The 24827-nt window shown below is 48.9% G+C and overlaps 1 protein-coding gene across 7 annotated transcripts in view; it reads right to left on the bottom strand.

The window, feature by feature from the left end:
• Positions 1-24827, bottom strand: part of OSBPL5 (oxysterol binding protein like 5) — a 1218591-nt gene that overhangs the window by 208129 nt on the left and 985635 nt on the right. For all 7 annotated transcript variants that reach the window (XM_085644727.1, XM_085644725.1, XM_085644728.1 and 4 more), the window contains one exon: positions 4977-5169. In XM_085644727.1, coding sequence (XP_085500853.1) covers positions 4977-5169 — 193 coding nt within the window. The remainder of the gene's footprint in view (positions 1-4976; positions 5170-24827) is intronic.

Here is a 24827-nt window from a genome sequence, read left to right as displayed (position 1 = left end):
ATATTGTCTATGCTTAATTTATGATGACATCATCGATTGACACACGATGAATTAGGCATTTCAAGAATGCAAGTCGTTTCATTCCTGTTTTTGACAAGTGTTTAAATCTCTGAAGTGAGATCAGTGATGCTGTAAGAAAATGATCAAAAATGAAAGCAAGAAATGATGACTAACATACTAAGGGGCATATGTACAAGCCCCTATCGCCACCACAACGTCACCTATATTGACGTTGTGGTGGCGATTGGGGCTGCGCCTTATGTACAAGGCAGCGTTAAGGCACTTAACGTGGCTTAACGCTGCCTTGTACATAAGGCCCCCTTTCACGCTATGGTTAGCATGAAAGGGGTGGGCAGTGGGTGTTGCGGTGGGCGTTCCACCGCAACACCCATTCATTTTGACGCTGCACTCTAAGTACAAGGGTGGCTTATATAGGAGGCAGTGCAAAATTAAGACCAGGTGAAAACTGGTCTTAAGATGGTGAAACGAGGAGAAATGCAGTATTTCTCCTCGTTGTTAGGTCTCGCCTGATCCAGCGCTTGCGCTGATCTGGCCGAGACATTTTGTATACAGGCTTTTCAAAGTGCTGCCGTGGCCTAAAGTTTCAGTGCACGTGAACGTGCACGCGCGCAGCGCCATGTGTCTTTCCTCCGTAGCACGCGTAATCTCGATCACTTTCACTTGTGTATGTTAATGCTTTTGTTATCGCGGCCGCGGGTGCTCAGTCCAAGGCTGGAGAGCCCCCAGCTTCCCTTTTCTCTAGTCTCTGCATTGCCGACTTCAAACCCTGACACTTGAGCCAACTTCATAAGACTTATCGTCCCATCTACCCCCCTGTGTGCTCAATACCGTCTCCCCCAACCTGCCGGCCTTGAGTTCTCCTTCGCTAGGCCAGGACTTGCTCTCTTCAATCCCTGAAACCTATGAGTCTGCATAATGCTTTTATTACTGTGTTTATTTATGCAGTTTTAAATCGCGCAAACTTGGACCAAATCAATTAAAACGCTTTACATGAGGCCCAGATTACATTACATGAGGTCTGCTTAAAAATAAAATAAAAAACTTTAGGCACCATCGTTTTAAGTGATCCGCCCAGAATCACAAGATGGCGAGGCAACGCCAGGATTCGAACCTGGATCCCAACCTTGATCCCCAGGTCCCGAAATCAGCACCTTCCTGGACATTAGGTCACGTCATCTTCCCTTCCTGCATCTTGCATTGGGAGAATCTCACCTGACAGGCGCAGCTTAGTTTACCTCCTGGAAGCCGCAGTGTTTGTATTTTGACTGATTTAGAAATATACTATGTGGCCGTCTGTCTGTGCTATCGACTGCATTGCCTTGTGCTTTTATTTTTAATTATCTATTTGTCATTCTATATTTTCATCAGTTTCTTCGTAGCGGTGTGTCTGTCTGTTTATACTTCCTGCATCCAGTCAGTCGATCCGTCTCTATTTATCTAACTGCCAATTCAGCTTACTCCAAGCTCCCTAACATCTGTCTTCTGTCTGTCAGTCGATCTGTGTATATGCAAGAGAGATAGCGATTTCTGTTTTGATTAAAGTCCCTGGATTTAAGTCAGGCAGAGGGCGTCTGAACCACCAGGGACTTCTGGATAATATGGAACCGGTCATCTGCAGCTGTACCATTGCCTTAGTGTTGAAATTACCACGTGGACTCAAAAGGTAAGGCAGGGATGGTTATTGTACAGGGTGCTACAATTTAAATCCTAATTGATTTCTATCTCCCACTTCACAGATGTGCGAATTTTGACCACAGTATTGGATATTGTTTAGTGTTAGAAAATACATGGGCTGGGGAGGATATGAGTCCTTCCCATGGAATAAAACACAAATCTGGTAAAGCTCCAGCACACAAGTTCAATAAATAAATCTGTGTTCAGCCTCTTGTAGCTCTGTCACTGGAGCTGAGAGTAATAACTTGAAGAAATGTGTGTAATGTATTTACCAGTGTCAAAACATTTAAAAAGTCAAAACACATACTCACTGGCAATCACTCAGGGTAGCAAACCAACCCATCCTTTTTCACAAATTGTGCCACTTTCGACATAGACCTGCTTTATGCAAATCAGTCCTGGCACTACTCCTCATTGGAACAGTCCATTGTAAACTGCCAGGTGATTCCCCAGCCACAAGAGACCAAAAGCAACCTGAAACTAGTTTCAGCTTAGTTGGACATCATTAATAGGTATAGCTTAGGTCACATGGCACAGACAGGCAAAAAGCAATAGGCTGGAATGCTACCCAGAGCGATATTCAGTGGTTAAACGTTTTAAAAGCTTTTCTCCCATTACTTTTTGTGTGTATTAAGAAACACCCTACTTGGATATGGGTATACCTAGAGATGGATCCCTTGCTCCCTATGCAATAGTATCCAACCTGTACCTCCCTGATAAGGCCTAATTATGCTGAAACCTGCGAGGGTGCTTGTGGTCCCTTCTGGAGGGGCCCGCTCCTGGCAGTTCAGGATGGGGTGTTCCCATGAGGAGCAGCGGAGGTAAATCAACTACATGGCTATTAGTGTCTGAATGTCTGAAGGCCTTCCCTAATTCCGACATTCTTATTTTCTGTCTGGGACCACCATGTGGGTCTTAGAGGACACCAGCAGAAAAAAGAAAACAAAGAACCAGCAGTACAAAGCCTTTTAACGGTGCAAACGCTCTGATTTGCAAAATCAGAAGGTTTGCAAAGGTTAAAAAGATTTTACTATGTACTGACCCAAGGTTTACCAACTCATATAATGGGTTTAGAAATAGATACTGCATCATGATTTGGAAAGGGCGTGTTTAAGGCACCTCTTGGAAATTGTGATTCAGTCTCATATGTATGAATGTTTTATAACTTGAATTCTAGTCTCAAACTATAGACAAATAACTGACTCCCAAACTGGGGTGTTAACTGATTCACAAAAGGGAAAAGTTCCATTAGAATGGCAGCTTCGGGGGAAGCAGACAATGGTTTAGGGGTCTACCACTAAAGCTCATTGAGTCTTTTTAAAAATTGTAGGAAACTGGGTGTCTGTTGCAGTAACCCCCAACACACTTTTTGCCTGGTTTTTGGTGCAACTTTGACTGAGGTGTATTGGGCCTCTGCTAACCAGGTTCCCAGTACCAGTGTTTTTTCCCTAAGAACTGTACCATGATTGGCACAACTTCAGTTTCCTTGTAAGTCCCTAGTAGATCGTACCCCTGGTACCTTGGGCATTGACACTGAAGAGGGACCCTGAGTGTCCCCTCACCAAGGTCCTGCAGTCCGCCGTTGCACACTTCGTACCTTGGTACAGACAAAACCGAAGAGTCAACATGGCACACATACCTGTGTGCCATGCCCGCACACCCTGCCTGGGGTGTAGGTAAGCCACCCCTCTAGTAGGCCTTTGCCCTATGGAAGGGTGCACTATATCCCCTGTGAGGACATATCTGCATCAGCAGATATGCCCCTGCAATACCCATGTTGATTCTTGGGTATTGTAAGTGAACAAGGAAGCCAAAGAGTGCACATGGACTGGACACTCAGTTTTCCTAAAGGAACTCAGACTACTTTAAGAAAACAAAAAAACTTTTCATATTCGAGATACAAACTCCAGGATGGGAGTGTACTATTCCTTATAAGACACGATCTCTGCATGTGTCATTTGCAGTGATCACAATTTGCGACCTGCATAGTGCTTATTCATTAGTGATTAGTTGTTTTGCAATTTACTCTGAATCCTTATTTTGTGAACCAACCTATTAGTACATAGGTTGGTTTCCTAAATTAGATGCTGGTCACAAAAAGTTCAGTCTGACTTTTTGCAAGCAGTATCTTGGTACATGTGGCCCAAAGTCCCTGAAGAACATTGAGGAAGTTCCCTGTTACACACGTACGCACGTTTTGTGTTTCATACATGCACATCCCTGTCAGCATTTCATTTATGATGAGAATGTTCCTGCCGTGCAGGAAGAAAAAAGTCCTCATAACTGCCATTAGAGTAGGGAACTACATCCTTTCATAGTTCGGGAGGAGACGGGACTTCTGCTGCCCCTGTGGGCTGGCAGACGGCCCACTGCATCAAACTGACACCCTCATTCATTGTACCACAAATCAGTACATGATGCATGCAATTCCTAGCACTAGAAAATTACATTTAGCGTGTATTTCTTAATAAATTATCCTGCAAACCTGATGTCTAATTAAAAAAAATAAGGTTTCAGACACCTTGATGTTGCCACCACAGTAGTAACAGGCACAGAATAGCATAATAAACAAGCATTTGCAATGCAATAGGTCTCGCAGTTGCGAGATTTTTAGCTATTGCCATTGTAAATGACAATGCCTTTTATTTATGTTTAAAAAAACCTGCAATAATAACAGATATTGTCATTTACAATACCAATAGGTCAAATTTTTGAAAATGCGAGACGTATTGCATTGTAAATGCTTGTTTCTTTTTCGATGTGTGCTGCCTTGTGCAGCACACATGGAAAAAGCAAAATGCCATTGTTTGTTTATGTACAGGAAGGTGTCCCTTCCTGTACATAAACAAACTTTTTTTAAAATGCCATTTTGTCACTTTAATGTGTGCTGCATGAAGCCGCACGCATGAAAGTGACATCATGGCATTTCTAGGATTGTTTATGTGCAGGAAAGGACACCTTCCTACACGTAAACAATCCTCCCCTGCATGCAGACACCCTTGCATTCTGGTACATGCCATTGCAGGAAGAAACGCAAGGCTGCACCGCATTCTTGTAAATATGGTGAAGCCTTGTGTTTCAGAAGTGGAGGAGAGAGGTGTTAAGCCAGGAAGGCTAACGCCTCTCCCCTCCACTTCCTGGTACATATCCCCCTAAGAGCCTGCATGACAGTTTTTACCACTTTACACCATTATCACAGAAAGACAAATATTTGTGAGGTAAAATACATCCGGCATCCCACCCATGCACTGACAAAATGACAACTTTTTTCACTCTCTTACCTCCCCAAATTCCTCATAGATTTGTTCTATGTACGTCGTTCCCTCTCTATCGGGTGACAGATCCTGCAGCTCTGATTGGTCGCTGTCACTTGTCTTTCTGCTGTTTTCATGCGTTTCATTCTCAGATTCTTCAATGTTGTCTTTCTCAGATTTATCAGAAAATGCATCATGTTCCAGTGCAGATTCATTAAGTCTTGAATCAAATAGAATGTTAATTAAGCAAACTAATTTGTCGCTTTCCATTATGACTAAAACTTACAGTGAGCATACTATAAATCGAAGCTCGCTCCTGAATATATAATGAAAATGTAAATGCTACATTCATACAGAGGAACTATGCACAGGAGAGCAGGAAGACAAACTGAAGGAGGGTAAGACTGCGGTGAGTCATCTCTTCCAGGAGTGTGTGGGAGTACACCTCAATACTTCCTGGTTTGTTCACGAGAATTTGCACATGCATGCCTACCACTCATGGCCTCCAAGGGCACGACAGCCACGTTTTGTGAAGAATGAATGTAATGCCAAGACACTCGGTTATGCTATATAGAAAAGCTCTATTAACATATCCTATGAAAGATGGTTTGTTATGCCGCTCAAGGAGAAGTTTCTTGTGAACAAAGGTATAAAACTGATGATGGACTGAAGATTGTATTTCTCATCATAAGTACACTAATGGCTGTTGAAGAAGCAGCCACAGTTTTGCTCTGTCCAACGCCAGGAACAAAAGCACTGAAGTTTACAGATCTGTGTGAAGATGACAAGGTCATTAATTAACTAGTCCTTGACAACTCTATCTTACAGCTACATTTAAAAAAAACTTTTAATTGACATTTAAGTGGAAAAACTCCCTCACACTACTTCACCTACCAATGCCTTCAAATACCATCCTGTAAAGATTGTATTACATGAAGAGAATCATGTATTAAAATCCTAACAGGATGTTCAGGTGCCAGGCTGTGTTTCATCATGCTCCCCCCACAGTACTTCCCTGATATCCGGAGGTGTCACCTTCTCCAGAGTTCTGTCCCACATCTTCATATACTTCCACTTCTCGCCCTCAGGGGGGCACACACAAGACTACACAGCCATGATACAAAACACATTGCACCCATGTGGGTAATGATCATTTTCTCAATGGGGGTCAGTTTGGCTGTCTCATAGAAGGAGCCATAATGTGTGGTTGAGTTGCCAAGAGGCATGGTTGTTTGTAACAACACCTCTCTCCCTCAGATAGACTAGACATTATCTTACCGTCTGTGAATGTTCTCATGCACATGTTTTGGCCATAATCGCTTTGGCCCCAGAATCATTCTCTCTCCTTTTCATAAACGCTACCCCTTAACCACTGTTGCAAAGTAACCAAGATGGTGAAATCAAACTTTGGAATAAATTCACATATAAGTTGAAAAGCACCTTTAGGTGCAACATTGACCTTGGTGCAGCTTCAAAAGGTGTAGGAAAACACTTGCAAGAAAAAATATAACAATTAGGTGCGAAAATCATATTTGGATGTAAAATGACATCTAGATGCAAAATTAGCCGTAGTATAACATCTCCAGGCTCGTGAAAGCAATTTTAGACCATAAACCACATTTAGGAGCAAAGAAACATTGAGGTGCTGTAGGAGGGCTAGATCACGAATATTAGCAGATTATTTTGAAGGGACTCATTATAAATTTATATAGATTAATATACACTTAGTTTGACTGGGGCTTCCCCAGTGATCAGTCTTACGCCTTCCCTGGGGATGCGTAGGAATGTGATGCATTCCTAGGTTTACCCAACCTTGTAAATCTGGGAATGCTTCAGGTTCCATGGGTGTTGTGTGGGAACACCCACAGCAACACCCATGGACTGCCCTTTTCACGCAGAGTAATGCATGAAAGGGGGGCATCTTTATAAGGCCATGAAAAGCCAGGCACACTGCACCGCAAGTGCGTGCAAAAAAGGGACACACCAGCGGCGCAATGGGCTTGTAAATAAGCACCTCAATCCTTAATTTGGGGTGTTTTGCTCTCCACAGATCTCAACAATGTCCTGGCCTCTTTACCATGCCTTTTGCTCACCCAAGGTTAGGTCAGTTTCACTTTATTTTCCCTTCTAGGATAAATCCTCTTTCTTCCCTCTCAGCTCTACTCTTGCTGGGGCTTATTTCTTTGTACCAGGAACAAAGATGAACTTCAGGTAGAGTTCAGAAGGAGTGTGAAGCAGCTTGTTTTACCAGTACTAATCATATAGTGTAGGTTAAGTGAAAAATAACCACGCAGTATAGTTATAAAAATATGTATTTATTATAAACTCTCACTAATACATTGCAATATCTCCTACCCGGAGATATAATCACAATGCACACAATACTTTGATAATAGAACACGTAAGTAGAATAAATACACAGTGGTCACTGGGGGGGACGAAACCATATACTAAAAAAATGGAATGCGAACCACAACCTAAGTCGAGACTGTACCCACAAGATGTAGAAGAGCTGGGGACCCAAGGAGCCACCCAAGGCAAGTACCCAGGAACCCCACAGAGGCAGTGTGCAGAGTGGGAACCTGACGGCGTGCTCAATACGAGTCAATGGATAAGTCACATTTGCAGTTTTTAAGAAGGACCCTTCCCAGAGGACCCTGAAGAAACCTCATGGAAGATGGAAGGTTGGAGAGTCCCCCCACCAATGGATACCCCGGGAACCAGGATACTTACACCAGGGAAGCTGGGATCATAGGTGCGAAGTGATGTCTGAAACCCCCGTAGACCACAATGTTCGACTTCAGTGAAGGTGCCGCTGTCGAAGAAGGTGAAAGAGTACAGTGGAACCCAAAGGTGGATTAAGGAAGAGAAGTACCTGCAAGCAGAGGGGACAGAGTCTATGCAACTCAGAAATGACCAGGAGGCAAGGAAGTCGACTGCCCACCGATGTCGTGAGATGCAGGAAAGTTGACGGTGACCTTGGCGCTGCAGCTGTGCGGACCAGGCTACGCTGTGGAAGACCAGCAGCCATTCACGAGCTGTCCCACATCGGAAGTCAAGAGCCAGGGGGTCGGTTTCTGCCAGAAGCACCAACAAGCCTTGGCAATGGCAACACATGTAGTGGATGAAAAAGCTGCAATATAGGGACCAGCAACGTCCTTGGGACTAACTAAGAGCAGGTAAGTCAGAGCAAGCCCAGAGCAAGCAGGGGAGCCCACTGGAGCCAAAGAAGACCCTCAAGAGGACCCACAGTCCGGAGGAACCAGAGTCACAAGAGAACCTCGAGCAGCTCACCAAGGATGAAAGCCCATGGTGAAGAAGATGTGGTGAGGACGAAGATCTTGGTAGCAAGCGATGCTTAAGGCTGGAGCTTCTTGGAGCCTGAAGATCTCTGGAGGAGAGAGTCAACAAGCCTATGCAATGGCAAGTCAACGCAATGCATTTGGGTACTGTCCAGCGGTTCAAACAAGGGATACTGGCTTCAAACTTGCAGATAAGACAGTGCAGGTCTCGAGGGAGTTGCAGAACCACCACCTGTGTTGCTGAACCTTTCAGAGTCTGTGGGAGCTCAGGAACAGCAGACGATCAGCTTCGTTGTGGTGCCTGCAGATGCAGAGGAGTGACTCCTTCAGTGCAAGGGAGATTCCTTCGGGTGTCTTGGATGTCCACAGGCCTGGAGAAGAACCTATTTGGAGCACAGGCACACACAGACGATGCAGAAGGCTGGAAGGACGACAAGACCGGAGCAGCTTGAGTCTTCCCAGTTGCAGTCTTGGTTCTCAAAGTAAAGTCCAACGAAGTTCAAAGTGCCCATACGGTTGAAAATGAAATGGTTTTGGATCTGAATCTTGTCCCACAACGAATCTAGGGAACCACCCACAGGTAAGCCCTTAAGTACCCTAAAGAAAGGGTTGGGACGATTCATGGGCCCCTGCCACAGGAGGGGCTGGACAGTGAGGAGGATACTCCCAAGTCCTTTTTCCAGATTTGCGCCAGAGTGGGAGCCAATGGCTCCCTGAACTGGTTCCAACTGGAGTGTGCAAGGAGGAGACCAAATGTGCCCTTCAAAGCAGTCTAGAGGCGCTGGCAGGGCCCCCACTGTGGCCCAATACACTAAGTCCTGTCTGGGAGGTGGTCACCGCGCCCTGTGACAGGAAATCTATTGTCCTGCCTTCTCCTGCTCGAGCTTGGCTCAACAGCAGGAGGGCAGAATCCTGTCTCTGGTCGGCAGCAGCCACAGTTTGTTGTCCGGGTTGAGAAGACTGGTACCGGGAGCACATAGGGCAGCCTAGAGGAGCTTTACAGTGCATGGAATCATACCTCCAACACTGTTTATGGTGTTGGAGGTATGATTCCAACATGTTTGATACCAAACACGCCAGGGTTCGTTACTGCCAGTTTAGAGTTAGGCATTGCGTAAAGATGCATGGCCACTCTATGTAACGTAATGGCTGATGCACTTAAAACCCCGGAGAATGGACTCTGTGGATTTTAGGGGTGTCATGCACCCTCACACTTATAACCAAGCACCCTGTCTTCAGGATTGAAAGGCCTGCCTTAGGGGTGACTTCTAAATTTTAACTGCAGTGACCTCAGATATAAAAACAAAGTATATCTGTTGTAAATGGTGCTAGCACCAGCTCACACAGGTTGCAATGGCAGGCCTGTGGTCACAATTTGAGTGGTCTCCCATGGGTGGCAAAATACATGCTTCAGCCCATGGAGGGTCCCTGGTGTACCTATTCCCTGGGTACCTTATTACCATATACTAGGAGCTTACAAGTGTACACCAGTAGCCAATCTGGGGGGTACCTAAGTACTCACCATGGTCTAATTTAGGGAAGAAGCACAGAGACTGGGGTCCTGATTAGGAGCATCCCAGTCAGACTAGTCAGAATAACATAATGCCACCGGCAAAAAGTGGGGTCAACCATGAAAGCAGATCCTACTTTCCTACAATTTGCATAAATACTGTGAACGAGAATTTACCACAAGTAACCATTGAACTTAGGTTTTAAAGACCCTTAAATATATCATACTTTGGAATTCAATTAGCAGGGCATTTAGATCTTAAAGAATGATGATTTCACTGAGAGGTTTATTGCGCATTTTAACAACTTTAAATAAATATGGTAAAACAAAAGTTTCTGTCAATAAAAGCAACAAAGGTACTTGCAAAGGTGGGACTACCTACTGATAATGTGCATTACACCAAATTGTACTCTACACTCTCACATCATGATGGGAGCCCCTCATATTGAAGAATTTATAATAAAATATTAAAATTGAAACTGAAAATTGCGTATAAACTAAGCCTTTTTGTAGGACCTGAAAAAGGTTCTGTCCTAGACTTGTCTTTACCTCCCATGAAGTGGTCTCCCTGCAGCCAGTTGAACGGGAGGAGGGATCTAGAGCTCCCTTCTTAAATCATGGGCTATTGCTTGGGACGTTAACACAAGTCAACACCGATATCACACCTACCATCTCTTCTGAATCCTACAGTAGAAGTGCACCCTGCTTTACTACTCTATCTCTCCATGTATCACCCACAACACCACAATTCCAGCATTAATCAAAGTAGTAGATTCCGGAACTGTGAAGAGGAAGAATTTAAAGGAGTTTAACCATGATTACTGTAAATAATTTTGCTACCACCAACTTTTTTTAAACTTCCTCATCAAAGTTCTGAAAATACTAGGTTATTGAAGCAAAACTCAACATATTATCGAATGAAAAACCAAAAGTATTTTGAGAAAAGAAAAAATCCCACTAACAGATAGTTCAATATTAAGTTATTTGGGGTAACACATGTAGCTGCATTGCAAACATAAATATCAGACATTTTATGTTCATTCTGGGGCCGTCATCCCTATTGAAGCGAGCAACTGGAACCCTGCGGTCAGAGGAACTCCTTCACGACATTTACATCACCTGTAAAGTTCACAAATAGGGACAGGATGGGAAGTAGACATAGGTAGACATATATACCACACCTAGTTTGTACACTTTCTGTATATCCCAACATGTAGTGTTAGCCATTAAGACAAGAAAGAAAGTGGACTGACATGTATTGAAAGCTAAACACACTTTTTGGTCACGTTTGGCACTTTGGCAAAGCACCAACTTAGAAGGAAAAATGTAAAATATGGCTCATGAGAGACCAGTTCACCTAATGCCACACAGTCATCACCAAAAATAAAGACTACAATAATAAGCGTCTCAATATAATTCCCCCAAAAGCTCAAAAGGTGATTCTTGAAAACCTCAGAGAACCAGAGGTGGATACGAAGGTGGAATTGGTGAATGTATTGTTTGTTGTAAATTGGAAGAAAAGTCCCTCAACAGCCAAGATAGCAATTTGTCTTCTGTAAAATCTCCAAACTTCCCAGATAACCTCCAACTTGGGGGCATATTCTCAAGGACATATCGCTAAGTTATCGGCACCTTATTGCAGCCAAATTGGCAATAAACTTATCGCTCTATTCACAAGCTGGTGCTAACAGCCCATATCACCAGTTTAACCACGATAGCAGCTACAAAAAACATCGCCACAGATGACCCTGGAAACTATCGCTAATGAGATGCAGAGTAGGCGTGCTCGAGCAAAAATCAGCAAAAACACCACTTCACAACATTCTCAACGACCGGCCAGATCAGCGATAAGATCACAAAACAGGTGATAAAGCACGTTAGCAGCAGGAAATTAACACCTGCTCTGACCTGGTGTAAAGTCGGACGACAGCCTGCACCAGAAAAGGGAGCACAACCCAGAGCCACACCTGAACATCAACAGATGCCATGGAGCTACTGATCATGGAGCTTGGCGCCCCAACAGGACCACAACACCCACCGCATCCACCCCCAGGCCCGCCACCCCCCCGGAACTCCCCCAGCTACCCCCCCGAACCACCACAGAGGCAGCGCAGACATAGACAGTGGACCTTCAGGAAACGCACCAGCCTTACAGACTTAACCCCAGAGAATGTCATTGCCCACTACAGACTCAAAAGGACAACCATCCTCCGCATCCTGAACATCATTGCCCACAGGCTGATGGTACCAACACAGCGGACAACCAAAATCCCTCTGCAGACAAGGCTGCTGGCTGTGCTGCACCTGTTGGCTTCTGCGACATTCCAACCGACAACTGCCAGAGTCAGAGGAGTCTCACAGCCAGCCCTATCCACGTTCCTCACACCTGTCCTGGATGCCATCATCACCTTGGTACCCCAGTACCTATACTTCCCCCACACTGCTCAGGAACAGCTGCAGACCAAGCAAGGCTTCTACGTCATAGCTGGATTGCCGCACGTGTTGGGTGCAATTGACTGCAGACATGTCCTACTTGTGCCCCCTGCCGACACTGCACACAATTACCGCAACAGAAAGCACACGCATTCCATCAATGTGCAGGCAAGAGTGGACCACCGGGGACTCTTCACCAATGTCGTCGCCAAGTACCATGGCAGTGTGCATGACTCATATATCTTCCGACAGTCCATCATCAACTGTCGCTTCCAGGATGGCACCTACGGAAATCCAGTGCTCGTTGGTAAGTACCAAATGAACACACCACACACCTCAACTCCACAATCATGCAACTCACAACTCTGGGAATGCACACGTCACAAACTCACATACAACATGCCAAACAACATGCCCACCCACCATACACTGGGGATACCCGATCCCGACCGTTACTTTAAAGCCACCCAGCTACGTTCTCTTTTCGAATGGGCTCAGCCAGAATCTGAGAAACGCTGGCTCTTCATGGAGCATGCTTTAGCGAAAAAGGCTCTTTGGAAAATCCCCTTCCTCTGAAAAGCTACCAGACCCTCGGGGCTGTACGGCTCCCCGGTGGTCCGCGCCACACTGAACGCCTGGGACACAACCGCTACCCTCAACGGCCTGACAACTTTCCCATCAACCCTCACCCCTATTATCGAAAATCTGGATTTCTCTCCAGGCCTTGACTGGACCGCTTTTAGCCATTTGGACCTAGCTGGGCGCCAGTCATTAGGGTGTTTTTTCGACACAGAGGGCCCTCGTCCCTTTGAGGACTTTAAAACTGATTATGACATATCCGAAACAGAACGCTTTCACTACTTCCAAACCCGGCACTGGGGTACGCAGCCCCAGATCTGCCCCGGTACGGAGAAACCCATTACCCAATACGAATGTTGGCTACTCTCGAAACGCTCTACGAAATGCCTTATTACGGAACATTACCATATCCTTCGTCCCCCAGAACCAGCAGTCAAGTCAGCGGGACAAAGATGGTGGGAGGCCGAGTTGGCCAGGACCTTGACCCTTAAAGAATGGGTGGACGCCTACTATAAAGCCCGACACACAGCATGAAATACATCTAGCATAGAGACGGCCACCAAGATCGTGACATATTGGTACCTCACTCCCTCTCGACTCCACAAATACGAATCAGATCGCTCCCCTACTTGCTGGAGGGGCTGCGATGCAGAAGGTACACTCTTGCATCTCTTATGGGAATGCCCGACTCTTGCCACTTACTGGACAAGTGCTGGATGAGATAGACAATCACTTTGACACAACGCTCTTACGTTTCCCTGCCTATGTGATCCTGGGAGTGTCTGACAGACTCACCTATGCCCCCAAGTCCCGTAAAGGTAAACAATTAGGTATAGCCTTAGGAGCGACACTGCAGAAAATATTAGCACATTGGGGCACAGATAGAACACCAACCTTACAGGGGTGGTTGCAACGCCTGTGGTTTGTTCTTGGCATGGAACGCATCTCTTTTGCGCTGCAGGGGAACGGGGCCTCTTTTGCTGAGGTGTGGCAGCCATTTGTTACCTTGTTGAGCACTGAATTTCGTGAGCTGTCCTGCCCTAGGTTTTTGCGACTCTTGCGCCTTCCCGAACTGCACCATTGCGCGAGTTAAGAATTATAGCACTATGTAACGGACTGTGGGGTTTGTTTTTTCCCTTTTTCTTTTGCTGTCTAGCATTTCTCTCGGGGAGGAGGCGGGAGGGGGTGTGTGGGAGGGGGAAAGGGAGGAGGGAGGGGGTTTTGTTTTGGGGTCCTCCTGATGCTGTGTAAAGCAATATAGTGGCTGTTGGCCTATGACATGAGCCTCATCTCTTGCTGCATCTTGTTTGTTACTAATTCAATAAATAGATTTCAAACTAAAGACATTGCTGACAATAAACAAACCATGCACACACAGCAAAGAAAATGGAAGAAAAACAGACCTTCCGCTGTCCCTATTGATCCTGAAATCCCTCTGAGCAAGACACAGACAGCGACCAAGGCAAAGTACTATACCAAGACAAACAACAAAGCCACCAACTGAAGCAGAACACTTTTGAAGTGAATCAAGCGCTGCATCAGCCCTCTACCAGACCCATCTATACATCACTCCACTGAAATGTGCAATGCTATCAACTTCTTCTCTAGCGAACAAATACAGAAGATATGACAGCACTCTGACAACGCCAATTTTGTTTCATCTCTTACAACCACCGTTCAATAGAATCCTGTAATGGTTATCTTTCAATGTCCTATTTCTAGCAGATCTCACGGACATAATCAACTCCATCAAAGTCATTGCTTATGAAGATGATGTCTTACCTTCCTCTTTCATCTAAGCTCTCTTTGGAGGCACTCTCTCGCCCCTAGTCATTATTGTCAAAGCATCCATCCCAGAAGCTCTCAAGACATGACAGATCCTCTCATTCCTAAAGAAACCTATGCAAGACCTTGATGACTTTGCCAACTACTGGCCAAGTATTCACCTACCATCAACAAGATCATCTATATTCAACTTCCAAATCACATTAATGCTAGCCATCTCCTGCATGACTTCTAGTCTGGCGTGAGATCACTCTACGTATTTCCAAAGACACAAGGGAACCCAAAAGGTAGATAAGGACCTTGGGTAACAGTTTTGTATTAGAACAATGGTCCCTAAACAGAACAATTAGTCAATAGGATAAATATAGACTAGAATCAATACTATATTACGAGTGTCCAGCCGGACATTCAATTTAATAAATCAAAAATGTCAAAGAACACAAATAAGAGCACATCAATATAGTGGGACACAATCCTGCATCCTACACAAACACATGACAAGCACATTTAAGACAGAAACATATCAGGCAAGACAAAGGTAGCTTGTGGAAAATTGAACATAATTTCAGACAAACTTAGAAAAACAGTAATTGCACTTCATTTATCACATTGGATTAATGTGCATACTGTTTACATTAGTCGACAACGTTTCGATCCTTTTAAAACAATAATAGGATCATCATCAGGACAGTTAATGATACAAGGCTGAATTTGTGAAAGATGCCTTTGTTTGGAGTGTGGGAATGTATGTCCGCACACGGGCTCGGAAGGAGCAGGCGAAACCGCACAATGTTAGCGTTTGGGATACGTGAATGAAAATATAATTCAACGGCAAGTGGCGATGCACGTAATGCCGTGGGATCCGGGGCTTGATAGCTGGGCTTGTATCATTAACTGTCCTGATATATTAAATTGAATGTCCAGCTGGACACTCGTAATATAGTACTGATTCTAGTCTATATTTATCCTATTGAATAATTGTTCTGTTTAAGGACCAGTGAGATCACTCTACAGCATGGTCATTGCTGCACATTGTAGACTCCTGACCACTGATGAAGGTGACCCCTTCCTCCTGATATTGATGGACCTCTCACCTGCCTTTGACAAAGTCGGCTATCCCACCTTTATACATCCTCTGAAATGTTGACTGGAATTCACCTGCAGTACCCTTCACTAGTTAATTTCCTTCCCTTCCAGTCAATACCACTTTGTTCACGTGCAGAACACCAGGTTCCTAAAGATCCCTATCCCTTGTGGAGTCCTGAGGGTTCCATACTGTCCCATATCATCTTCAGTCTTACATGAAGTCACTCTGTGCTCTTCTCACAGATTAACAGCATTAAAGATTCACCATTATGCTGATAATGTACAACTCTACGCCTTAGTCCAATGCTTCAAACACAGCCTGCATTGCATCCAGATCTGGATGTTCAGTGCCTATCTGAAGTTCAATCCAGCCAAAACAGAATTCCTGTTATTTGCCAAGCCAAGAACGACAAACATCAGTACAAATCTATCTCAATGACATGAACTTTGATGGCTTTAAACACCAACTTTCACAAAATGGCAAGTCATCCTGGACACCAAACTCACCTTCAGGTAACACACTGCAAAACACATTAAGATGACCTGGCACCAACTCTCTCTCTTCCAAAGAAAATTAAACTGTTTTCTCCAGAAAGCAACTTCAGAACTACGGTTTAAGCCCTTGTACTCTTGCGTCGGATGGTGGTAATGCCCTACTCCACGGTCTCCCAGACTCCACACTATGACCCCTAAAGAGGATCCTATATGCTGTAGCATGTCATAACCAGGGCCTGAAGAAATATAGTCACATCACCTCCATCCTGATGGCACTTCATTGGCTCCCCTTGATGATCCACACCATCTTCAAAACCAGTTGCATCATTTACAAAGACATCATGACAAGCAATCATCCAGTTATCTTGGAAATAAACTCACCATCTCTGATGGCTCTCAGCACAGCTGCAGCGAGAACACATCAGACTGCAGACTAAGAGTTGACAAAAAGAAAAAAACAAGACAGCATGCCTTTTATAATCTGTGCACCCAGGATCTAGAACAACATCCCCATATCCATCACGACTGCCCCAATGCTGCACCAACATAGTAAAGAGCTGAAGAAGCATCCTGTAGGAAATTGAGTTATTGGTGCCGATCACGATCCGGTAAAAAATTCCCCCGTGCGACTCGTATCGGGTCTTTTTACCGTACGAATCGTACAAGTGCCGTACGAACTGGCAATCACGATTCGCATGGTAAAAAGTCCATACGACCCGCACCGGGAATCATTCCCCACACGTCCTCGGGTCGGAAAATGTGTCCGACACGTCCTCGGACGATTTACCTTACAAACGTAAAAAGCCAAGTCCGACCGAGGAATCACGATCCATCCCGTGCGTCCGAGCCTACAACCGTATGGAAAAAACACCGTCCGCACCGAACACCAATAGCAACCATGGAGACATGTGCCCGCATACGCGCCCAACACTCCCCCCAGCCCCCGTACGTCCGACACGTACCCCCCGTATATGTATACCCCCACCCGTCTATGTACACCCCAGTACGTTCCAGTCGTACCCCAACCCCAGTACGTGTCGTACCACCGTCAATGTAAACCCCCCACCCCTGTACGTGTCGTACCACCGTCTATGTACACCCCAGTACGTTCCAGTCGCACCCCCACCCCAGTACGTGTCGTACCCCCCGTGTACCTACACCCCAGTACGTTCGAGCCACACCCCCACCCCAGTACGTGTCACAGCCCCGTCTACCTACACCCCAGTACGTTCCAGTCGTACCCCCACCCCAGTACGTGTCGTACCACCGTCAATGTACACCCCCCCACCCCTGTACGTGTCGTACCACCGTCAATGTACACCCCCCCACCCCTGTACGTGTCGTACCACCGTCTATGTACACCCCAGTACGTTCCAGTCGTACCCCCACCCCAGTACGTGTCGTACCACCGTCAATGTACACCCCCCCACCCCTGTACGTGTCGTACCACCGTCAATGTACACCCCCCACCCCTGTACGTGTCGTACCACCGTCTATGTACACCCCAGTACGTTCCAGTCGTACCCCCACCCCAGTACGTGTCGTACCACCGTCAATGTACACCCCCCCACCCCTGTACGTGTCGTACCACCGTCAATGTACACCCCCCACCCCTGTACGTGTCGTACCACCGTCTATGTACACCCCAGTACGTTCCAGTCGTACCCCCACCCCAGTACGTGTCGTACCACCGTCAATGTACACCCCCCCACCCCTGTACGTGTCGTACCACCGTCAATGTACACCCCCCACCCCTGTACGTGTCGTACCACCGTCTATGTACACCCCAGTACGTTCCAGTCGTACCCCCACCCCAGTACGTGTCGTACCACCGTCAATGTACACCCCCCCACCCCTGTACGTGTCGTACCACCGTCAATGTACACCCCCCCACCCCAGTACGTGTCGTACCACCGTCAATGTACACCCCCCCACCCCTGTACGTGTCGTACCACCGTCAATGTACACCCCCCACCCCTGTACGTGTCGTACCACCGTCTATGTACACCCCAGTACGTTCCAGTCGCACCCCCACCCCAGTACGTGTCGTACCCCCCGTGTACCTACACCCCAGTACGTTCGAGCCACACCCCCACCCCAGTACGTGTCACAGCCCCGTCTACCTACACCCCAGTACGTTCCAGTCGTACCCCCACCCCAGTACGTGTCGTACCACCGTCAATGTACACCCCCCCACCCCTGTACGTGTCGTACCACCGTCAATGTACACCCCCCCACCCCTGTACGTGTCGTACCACCGTCTATGTACACCCCAGTACGTTCCAGTCGTACCCCCACCCCAGTACGTGTCGTACCACCGTCAATGTACACCCCCCCACCCCTGTACGTGTCGTACCACCGTCAATGTACACCCCCCACCCCTGTACGTGTCGTACCACCGTCTATGTACACCCCAGTACGTTCCAGTCGTACCCCCACCCCAGTACGTGTCGTACCACCGTCAATGTACACCCCCCCACCCCTGTACGTGTCGTACCACCGTCAATGTACACCCCCCACCCCTGTACGTGTCGTACCACCGTCTATGTACACCCCAGTACGTTCCAGTCGTACCCCCACCCCAGTACGTGTCGTACCACCGTCAATGTACACCCCCCCACCCCTGTACGTGTCGTACCACCGTCAATGTACACCCCCCACCCCTGTACGTGTCGTACCACCGTCTATGTACACCCCAGTACGTTCCAGTCGTACCCCCACCCCAGTACGTGTCGTACCACCGTCAATGTACACCCCCCCACCCCTGTACGTGTCGTACCACCGTCAATGTACACCCCCCCACCCCAGTACGTGTCGTACCACCGTCAATGTACACCCCCCCACCCCTGTACGTGTCGTACCACCGTCAATGTACACCCCCCACCCCTGTACGTGTCGTACCACCGTCTATGTACACCCCCCCACCCCTGTACGTGTCGTACCACCGTCTATGTACACCCCAGTACGTTCCAGTCGTACCCCCACCCCAGTACGTGTCGTACCACCGTCAATGTACACCCCCCCACCCCTGTACGTGTCGTACCACCGTCAATGTACACCCCCCACCCCTGTACGTGTCGTACCACCGTCTATGTACACCCCCCCACCCCTGTACGTGTCGTACCACCGTCTATGTACACCCCAGTACGTTCCAGTCGTACCCCCACCCCAGTACGTGTCGTACCACCGTCAATGTACACCCCCCCACCCCTGTACGTGTCGTACCACCGTCAATGTACACCCCCCCACCCCAGTACGTGTCGTACCACCGTCAATGTACACCCCCCACCCCTGTACGTGTCGTACCACCGTCTATGTACACCCCCCCACCCCTGTACGTGTCGTACCACCGTCTATGTACACCCCAGTACGTTCCAGTCGTACCCCCACCCCAGTACGTGTCGTACCACCGTCAATGTACACCCCCCCACCCCTGTACGTGTCGTACCACCGTCTATGTACACCCCAGTACGTTCCAGTCGTACCCCCACCCCAGTACGTTCCTGGCGCACCCCCAACACAACCTCCTAAGTACGGAGCGCACCCCATGCCCCAACATCACAACCGCATGTACGAGTCGTACAAAGCCACACACAAGGACCAAATCGTACAACCAAATGGCCCAAGTACACACCGTACACACGCTCAAAACGCACGTACACAACAAGGACAAAACAAAACAACTCAACAATACACCATTCGAAAGGCACACAGCCACTAAATATGGCCAACAACCACTAAAATAACACAATCACTGACCTGCAACTGTCAAAAACAAACAGAGGCCCAATACACCACCACTCCTTATAACACACCCACCCAAAATTCAAACACTGCCACACCCACCCATGGACCAATAAAAAGGGCCCACACACACAAACCATGAGCCTTTGCAACAGACCCACTGCTGCCAGACACCACAGAACCAGACTACAAGCGACACCACATCTTACACTTGCACACCTTCACACGACCACCCTCACAAACACCCTCTCATCACATTCACACACACACACAACCATCCACACCCCCCCCAACATCCACACACCCCCCACACCCACACCATCCCCACCCACACCCCTCACCATGCCCACTACCAAGAATCCAAAGTTCAGTCACCGAGAGTTGGAGGTCCTTGTTGATCAAATCCTCAGAGTCGAGCCACAGATCTTTGGAACATTGGTCAGAAGCACCAGCCAGGCAGCCAAAACAGCCATGTGGCAGACCATCGTCGATGCTGTGAATGCTGTTGCGGACACCAGGAGGACCAAGCAGGATTGCCAGAACAGGTGGTACGATCTGCGGAGGAGGGTCAGAGCCAAGAGACAGGAGGAACACGACCAGGCCAAGGCCACCGGAGGAGGGCCCTCCCGCAGACCCGTACAGTACCATCCCTGGGAGGAGAGGGTGATGGCCATACTGCCGGTGGAGGCAGTTGAAGGAGTAGAAGGACTCCGAGACCCGGGTGAGTACACAAACAACGCACCTCACATGGGGGGAACTGCAACCACAACCAAAATTAATAACAGGCACGCAAACACCACAAGCCATCGCATTACTCAACCACACTCCATGAGCAGGCACATGCCACTGCTGCCACCATGCCCCATGCACCCAGCTGGACAATGTCAAGTCACAGGCCACAGAAGACAACAACACATGACACGGTAACCCGGATGGCGGGAGTGTGGGCACCAAGAATCACATAGTGCGACTCCAAAGCAGACAACAATGCCCTCTGCCCATATGGCCTAGGTCACAGCCAGACAAACACTGTGTCCCAACACAGGAATGACTTGCCAGCAAATGGCGGATGCCTTGCATCAACACATGGGGGTGAAGGCACTGTTTTGCACATGCCAGCAGCTAATGAACAGCCAACAGTGTGAAAGAGTGGCAGCACACACCACCACAGCAGCAGCGCACAGACACACAGCAGACAAAATGGGTGCCTGGAGATCAGAAACAAACTCACATCAACAGGCCAAGGGCCACTCAAAGATCTGCTAACAGTGTGTGCCCAGGAAGCTGGGCCAAGGTGACAGAGGGTGACACACGGAGGGAGGGAGAGGGGGACACAGAGGGAGGGAGAGGGGGACTGAGAGGGAGGGAGACACAGGAAGATGGACAGAGGGAGGAGGCTGACACACAGAGGGAGGGAGAGGGGGACAGAGAGGGAGGGAGAGGGGGACAGAGAGGGAGGGGGACACAGGAAGATGGACAGAGGGAGGAGGCTGACACACAGAGGGAGGGAGAGGGGGACAGAGAGGGAGGGAGAGGGGGACAGAGAGGGAGGGAGAGGGGGACAGAGAGGGAGGGAGACACAGGAAGATGGACAGAGGGAGGAGGCTGACACACAGAGGGAGGGAGAGGGGGACACAGAGGGAGGGAGACACAGGAAGATGGACAGAGGGAGGAGGCTGACACACAGAGGGAGGGAGAGGGGGACACAGAGGGAGGGAGACTCAGGAAGATGGACAGAGGGAGGAGGCTGACACACAGAGGGAGGGAGAGGGGGACACAGAGGGAGGGAGAGGGGGACACAGAGGGAGGGAGAGGGGGACACAGAGGGAGGGAGAGGGGGACAGAGAGGGAGGGAGAGGGGGACAGAGAAGGAGGGAGACACAGGGAGAGCAAATCAGTCCTTTGGTGTGTGGGAATGTCTGCTCGTCAGCAGGTGGACTGCGTGCATGTAGACAAGGGTGCCCAGTGCCAGAACCCCCCCTCTTCATCATGGCAAAACGCAGGGCCATGTTACAACCTGTACACGAGCACAAGGACAGCCACCTGCATCATATGAGTGTGTGGATCCACTCCATGTGCACATGTACAGTGCTACAAGGAAGGCGCAAACGCATAGCTCGGCACACATGCACACTCCACTGCTGACTGCAGTCACACTTGACGCAGCAAGTAAGACTGTGCCACACATAGTTAAAGGGGCCAAATTGGTGCCCAAGGGACACACACATGCACAAGTGCACTGTGAGTGGAATGCAAGACAGATCCTAATTCCAAGAGGAAATGTGCCAACTTTGTAACGGATGAAACATGGATGTTGCATGGATCAAAAGTAACATTGTCTCTCTCACACACAGGTCAACGTCGTGCTGCACCCCCCAACACTGGGGGGGAACACTCACAGGACCCGGATCTGCAGGAGACCGATCCCACCGGCAGCGACCACTCTCACCACTCTGCGGACGACCCCGACCGACCTGGCCCCTCTGGTGTCCAACCACCTGCAGCACCTGCGTCAGGTACAACCGTGCCAACCACCACCCCCACTCCTGCCACATCCCAGGAGACACCCAGGATCCCTGCCCCAACACCACAATGCAGCCAGGCTCGCCAGGAGGGACACGGTGTCCCGGGCACCCAGGAGGAGGCAGGCGACAACGCCAATGCCACCCCTCAGGGGTCCCGGAGACCCCATGTGCCCACAAGTGCAGGCCAGGCGCAAGTGGGCAGGGGTGGTGGGAGTGGAGAGCGGCGGAGGCGCGAGCCTGACCAGTTGGCTGGGGATCCGGTATTTTCCCATGTCCGTAACATCCTGGACTCATACCGGCAGGACACCACGGGCATGGCCCAGGTTGTGTCCGTCCTCGAGGGGATCAAGGTCCAGCAGGCCCAGCAACATGCGGAGCTAATAGCCTGTCTACAGCTACACCAACGGAGGATGGAGGACAGACAGGCTGAGCAAGTGACGGCGTCCCAGGGGATTCACGCTGAACTCCGTCGGATGGCCGACACCATGGCCGACCCTCCCTGTGCCAGAAGGCGGAGAACATCACCACCCACAGGGAGGGATCATGAGGAGGAGGAGGAAACATCCGACGGAGCATCCCAGACGTCGTCACGGCCTGCTGCTGAGGTTCCCCGCAGGAAGCCGGGTCGTCCACGGAAAGGACCGTGAGGGTGGCTGCTACATCACCATCTCCCAGGACACCTGGCCTGGCACCTGGCCCACTGGAGCAACAGCATCACAGCATCAAGAGACATTCTCTGCCACATGGCCCTGCTGGTCACTGGCTGACCAATGTTGACAAAGACTGTGGCATGGACTCTGAGGATTTCCAATGGCAAGGACACCAACTCCCCTACTGAACTTTGGATTCCCTAATCCCGGAAAGGCCCTCACTTGGCCCCCCCCCCCCAATAATAAATCACACTATTAAGAGTAGATGCCTGCTGGTAGCATTATTACCTAACATGTGTCTTGTACAGTCTAAACATGCCTGAGTCATCTGTTCACTTCAACCATCCACACCCTGGGGCCTGAGTCTGGCACAGGACACATGGGTCACAGTTTTCTAGGCAAGACAGACATGGAGCACCATACACACCCGTGATGGTCAGAACCAGCTGAGGGGGTGGCCGAACAACCGTGCTGACAGACACATTGAGTACAGCAACAGTCATGCGCAGAGGTCAGGGATCCTGGCCCGTGTCCTGGGGGGCACCCAGGTACGTGTAGACAGGTGGCAGAACCATGTCCTGCAAGCTTGAGTCCGGTGGATGCAGAGAATGGGGTCATGGACAACGTTGGATGCATGGGGATGGCACATGTCACAATACCCACACAGTCATGGACATCATGCCCATTACACAGTCTCAGCACACACACACAGCTTGCATCTTGCCACTCGACACATTGACACATAGCCACAATCAGGGAATACCATGCCAGACATGCAGGATGCACCGTGCCAACACACCAGCATTGACTGAGAAGAGGCACCTTGGAGGCATAGGGACACCTTTAATAGTCATGTGTTTGGGATTGCAGAGGCAACTTGAAGTACACATGAACACATCATGTGGAGTAACATGTGGCTCCAACACTGGCACCCCCCTTCTGCAGCACAAATGCGTGATAGCCATGGAACTGGCACACAAGTGTCGGATAATAGCTAAATACCCACAGCTGCTCACGGAGAGCCTGCCATACACCATACATCCGCTGATGTGGAAGTCCCACGCCATGTCAAGACAATGTTAACCGTATGTGTCCGAGGGCAGTGTCACACACATTGATGCCTTCATCACAATCCACCATCCCATCACTGATGACTGACAACCAGGCAGCCCATCTATTCAGGTGTACCCAGCTGCATGTCGTGTCCCATGGGGATGCCACATGTCTGCAGAGGACCCAAACCCCGACCGGGGCAGTGTGCACACATCGTGAACAACTGCCACACCCAATACATCCCAGATGCATCCCTTACCCCATGGAGACTTCCAAACGTGTCCGTGCCTGTAACGCTGAGTCAGCCCACGATGCCATGTCCATGAGGAATAGCAGTGCCACAACAATGCAACCAGCAAACGGCATGCGCAGGTACCTGGGGAAGAGAGACACACAAGAAGTCAGCCACAAGAAGCACAGCCACTTGCATGTGCATGTACTCGACACATGTATGTATGACAACATGCTAGGTCACAATTATGCCTGGGGAAATACTACCATCACTGCCACCATCACTCCAGTGACACACCCACACACACCTCTGACCCACGTGCCATACATGCAGGTGGAGACACACATCACAACGCATGCCACACGGGGACCAATGCGTGCACACTCAGACCCTGGTACTCACCACTAAGCAAAGAAGTCGCGTATGAGCCGAGTCCGGATGTCCTCTTGCGGCTCCACATCCTCCACATCACTAGCCCCATTGC

The sequence above is a fragment of the Triturus cristatus genome, chromosome 3_1 (genome assembly GCF_964204655.1).
Source record: "Triturus cristatus chromosome 3_1, aTriCri1.1, whole genome shotgun sequence".
NCBI lineage: Eukaryota > Metazoa > Chordata > Amphibia > Caudata > Salamandridae > Triturus > Triturus cristatus.
Note: the sequence above shows the minus strand (reverse complement) of the source record. Positions and strands in the feature narration are given on the sequence as shown.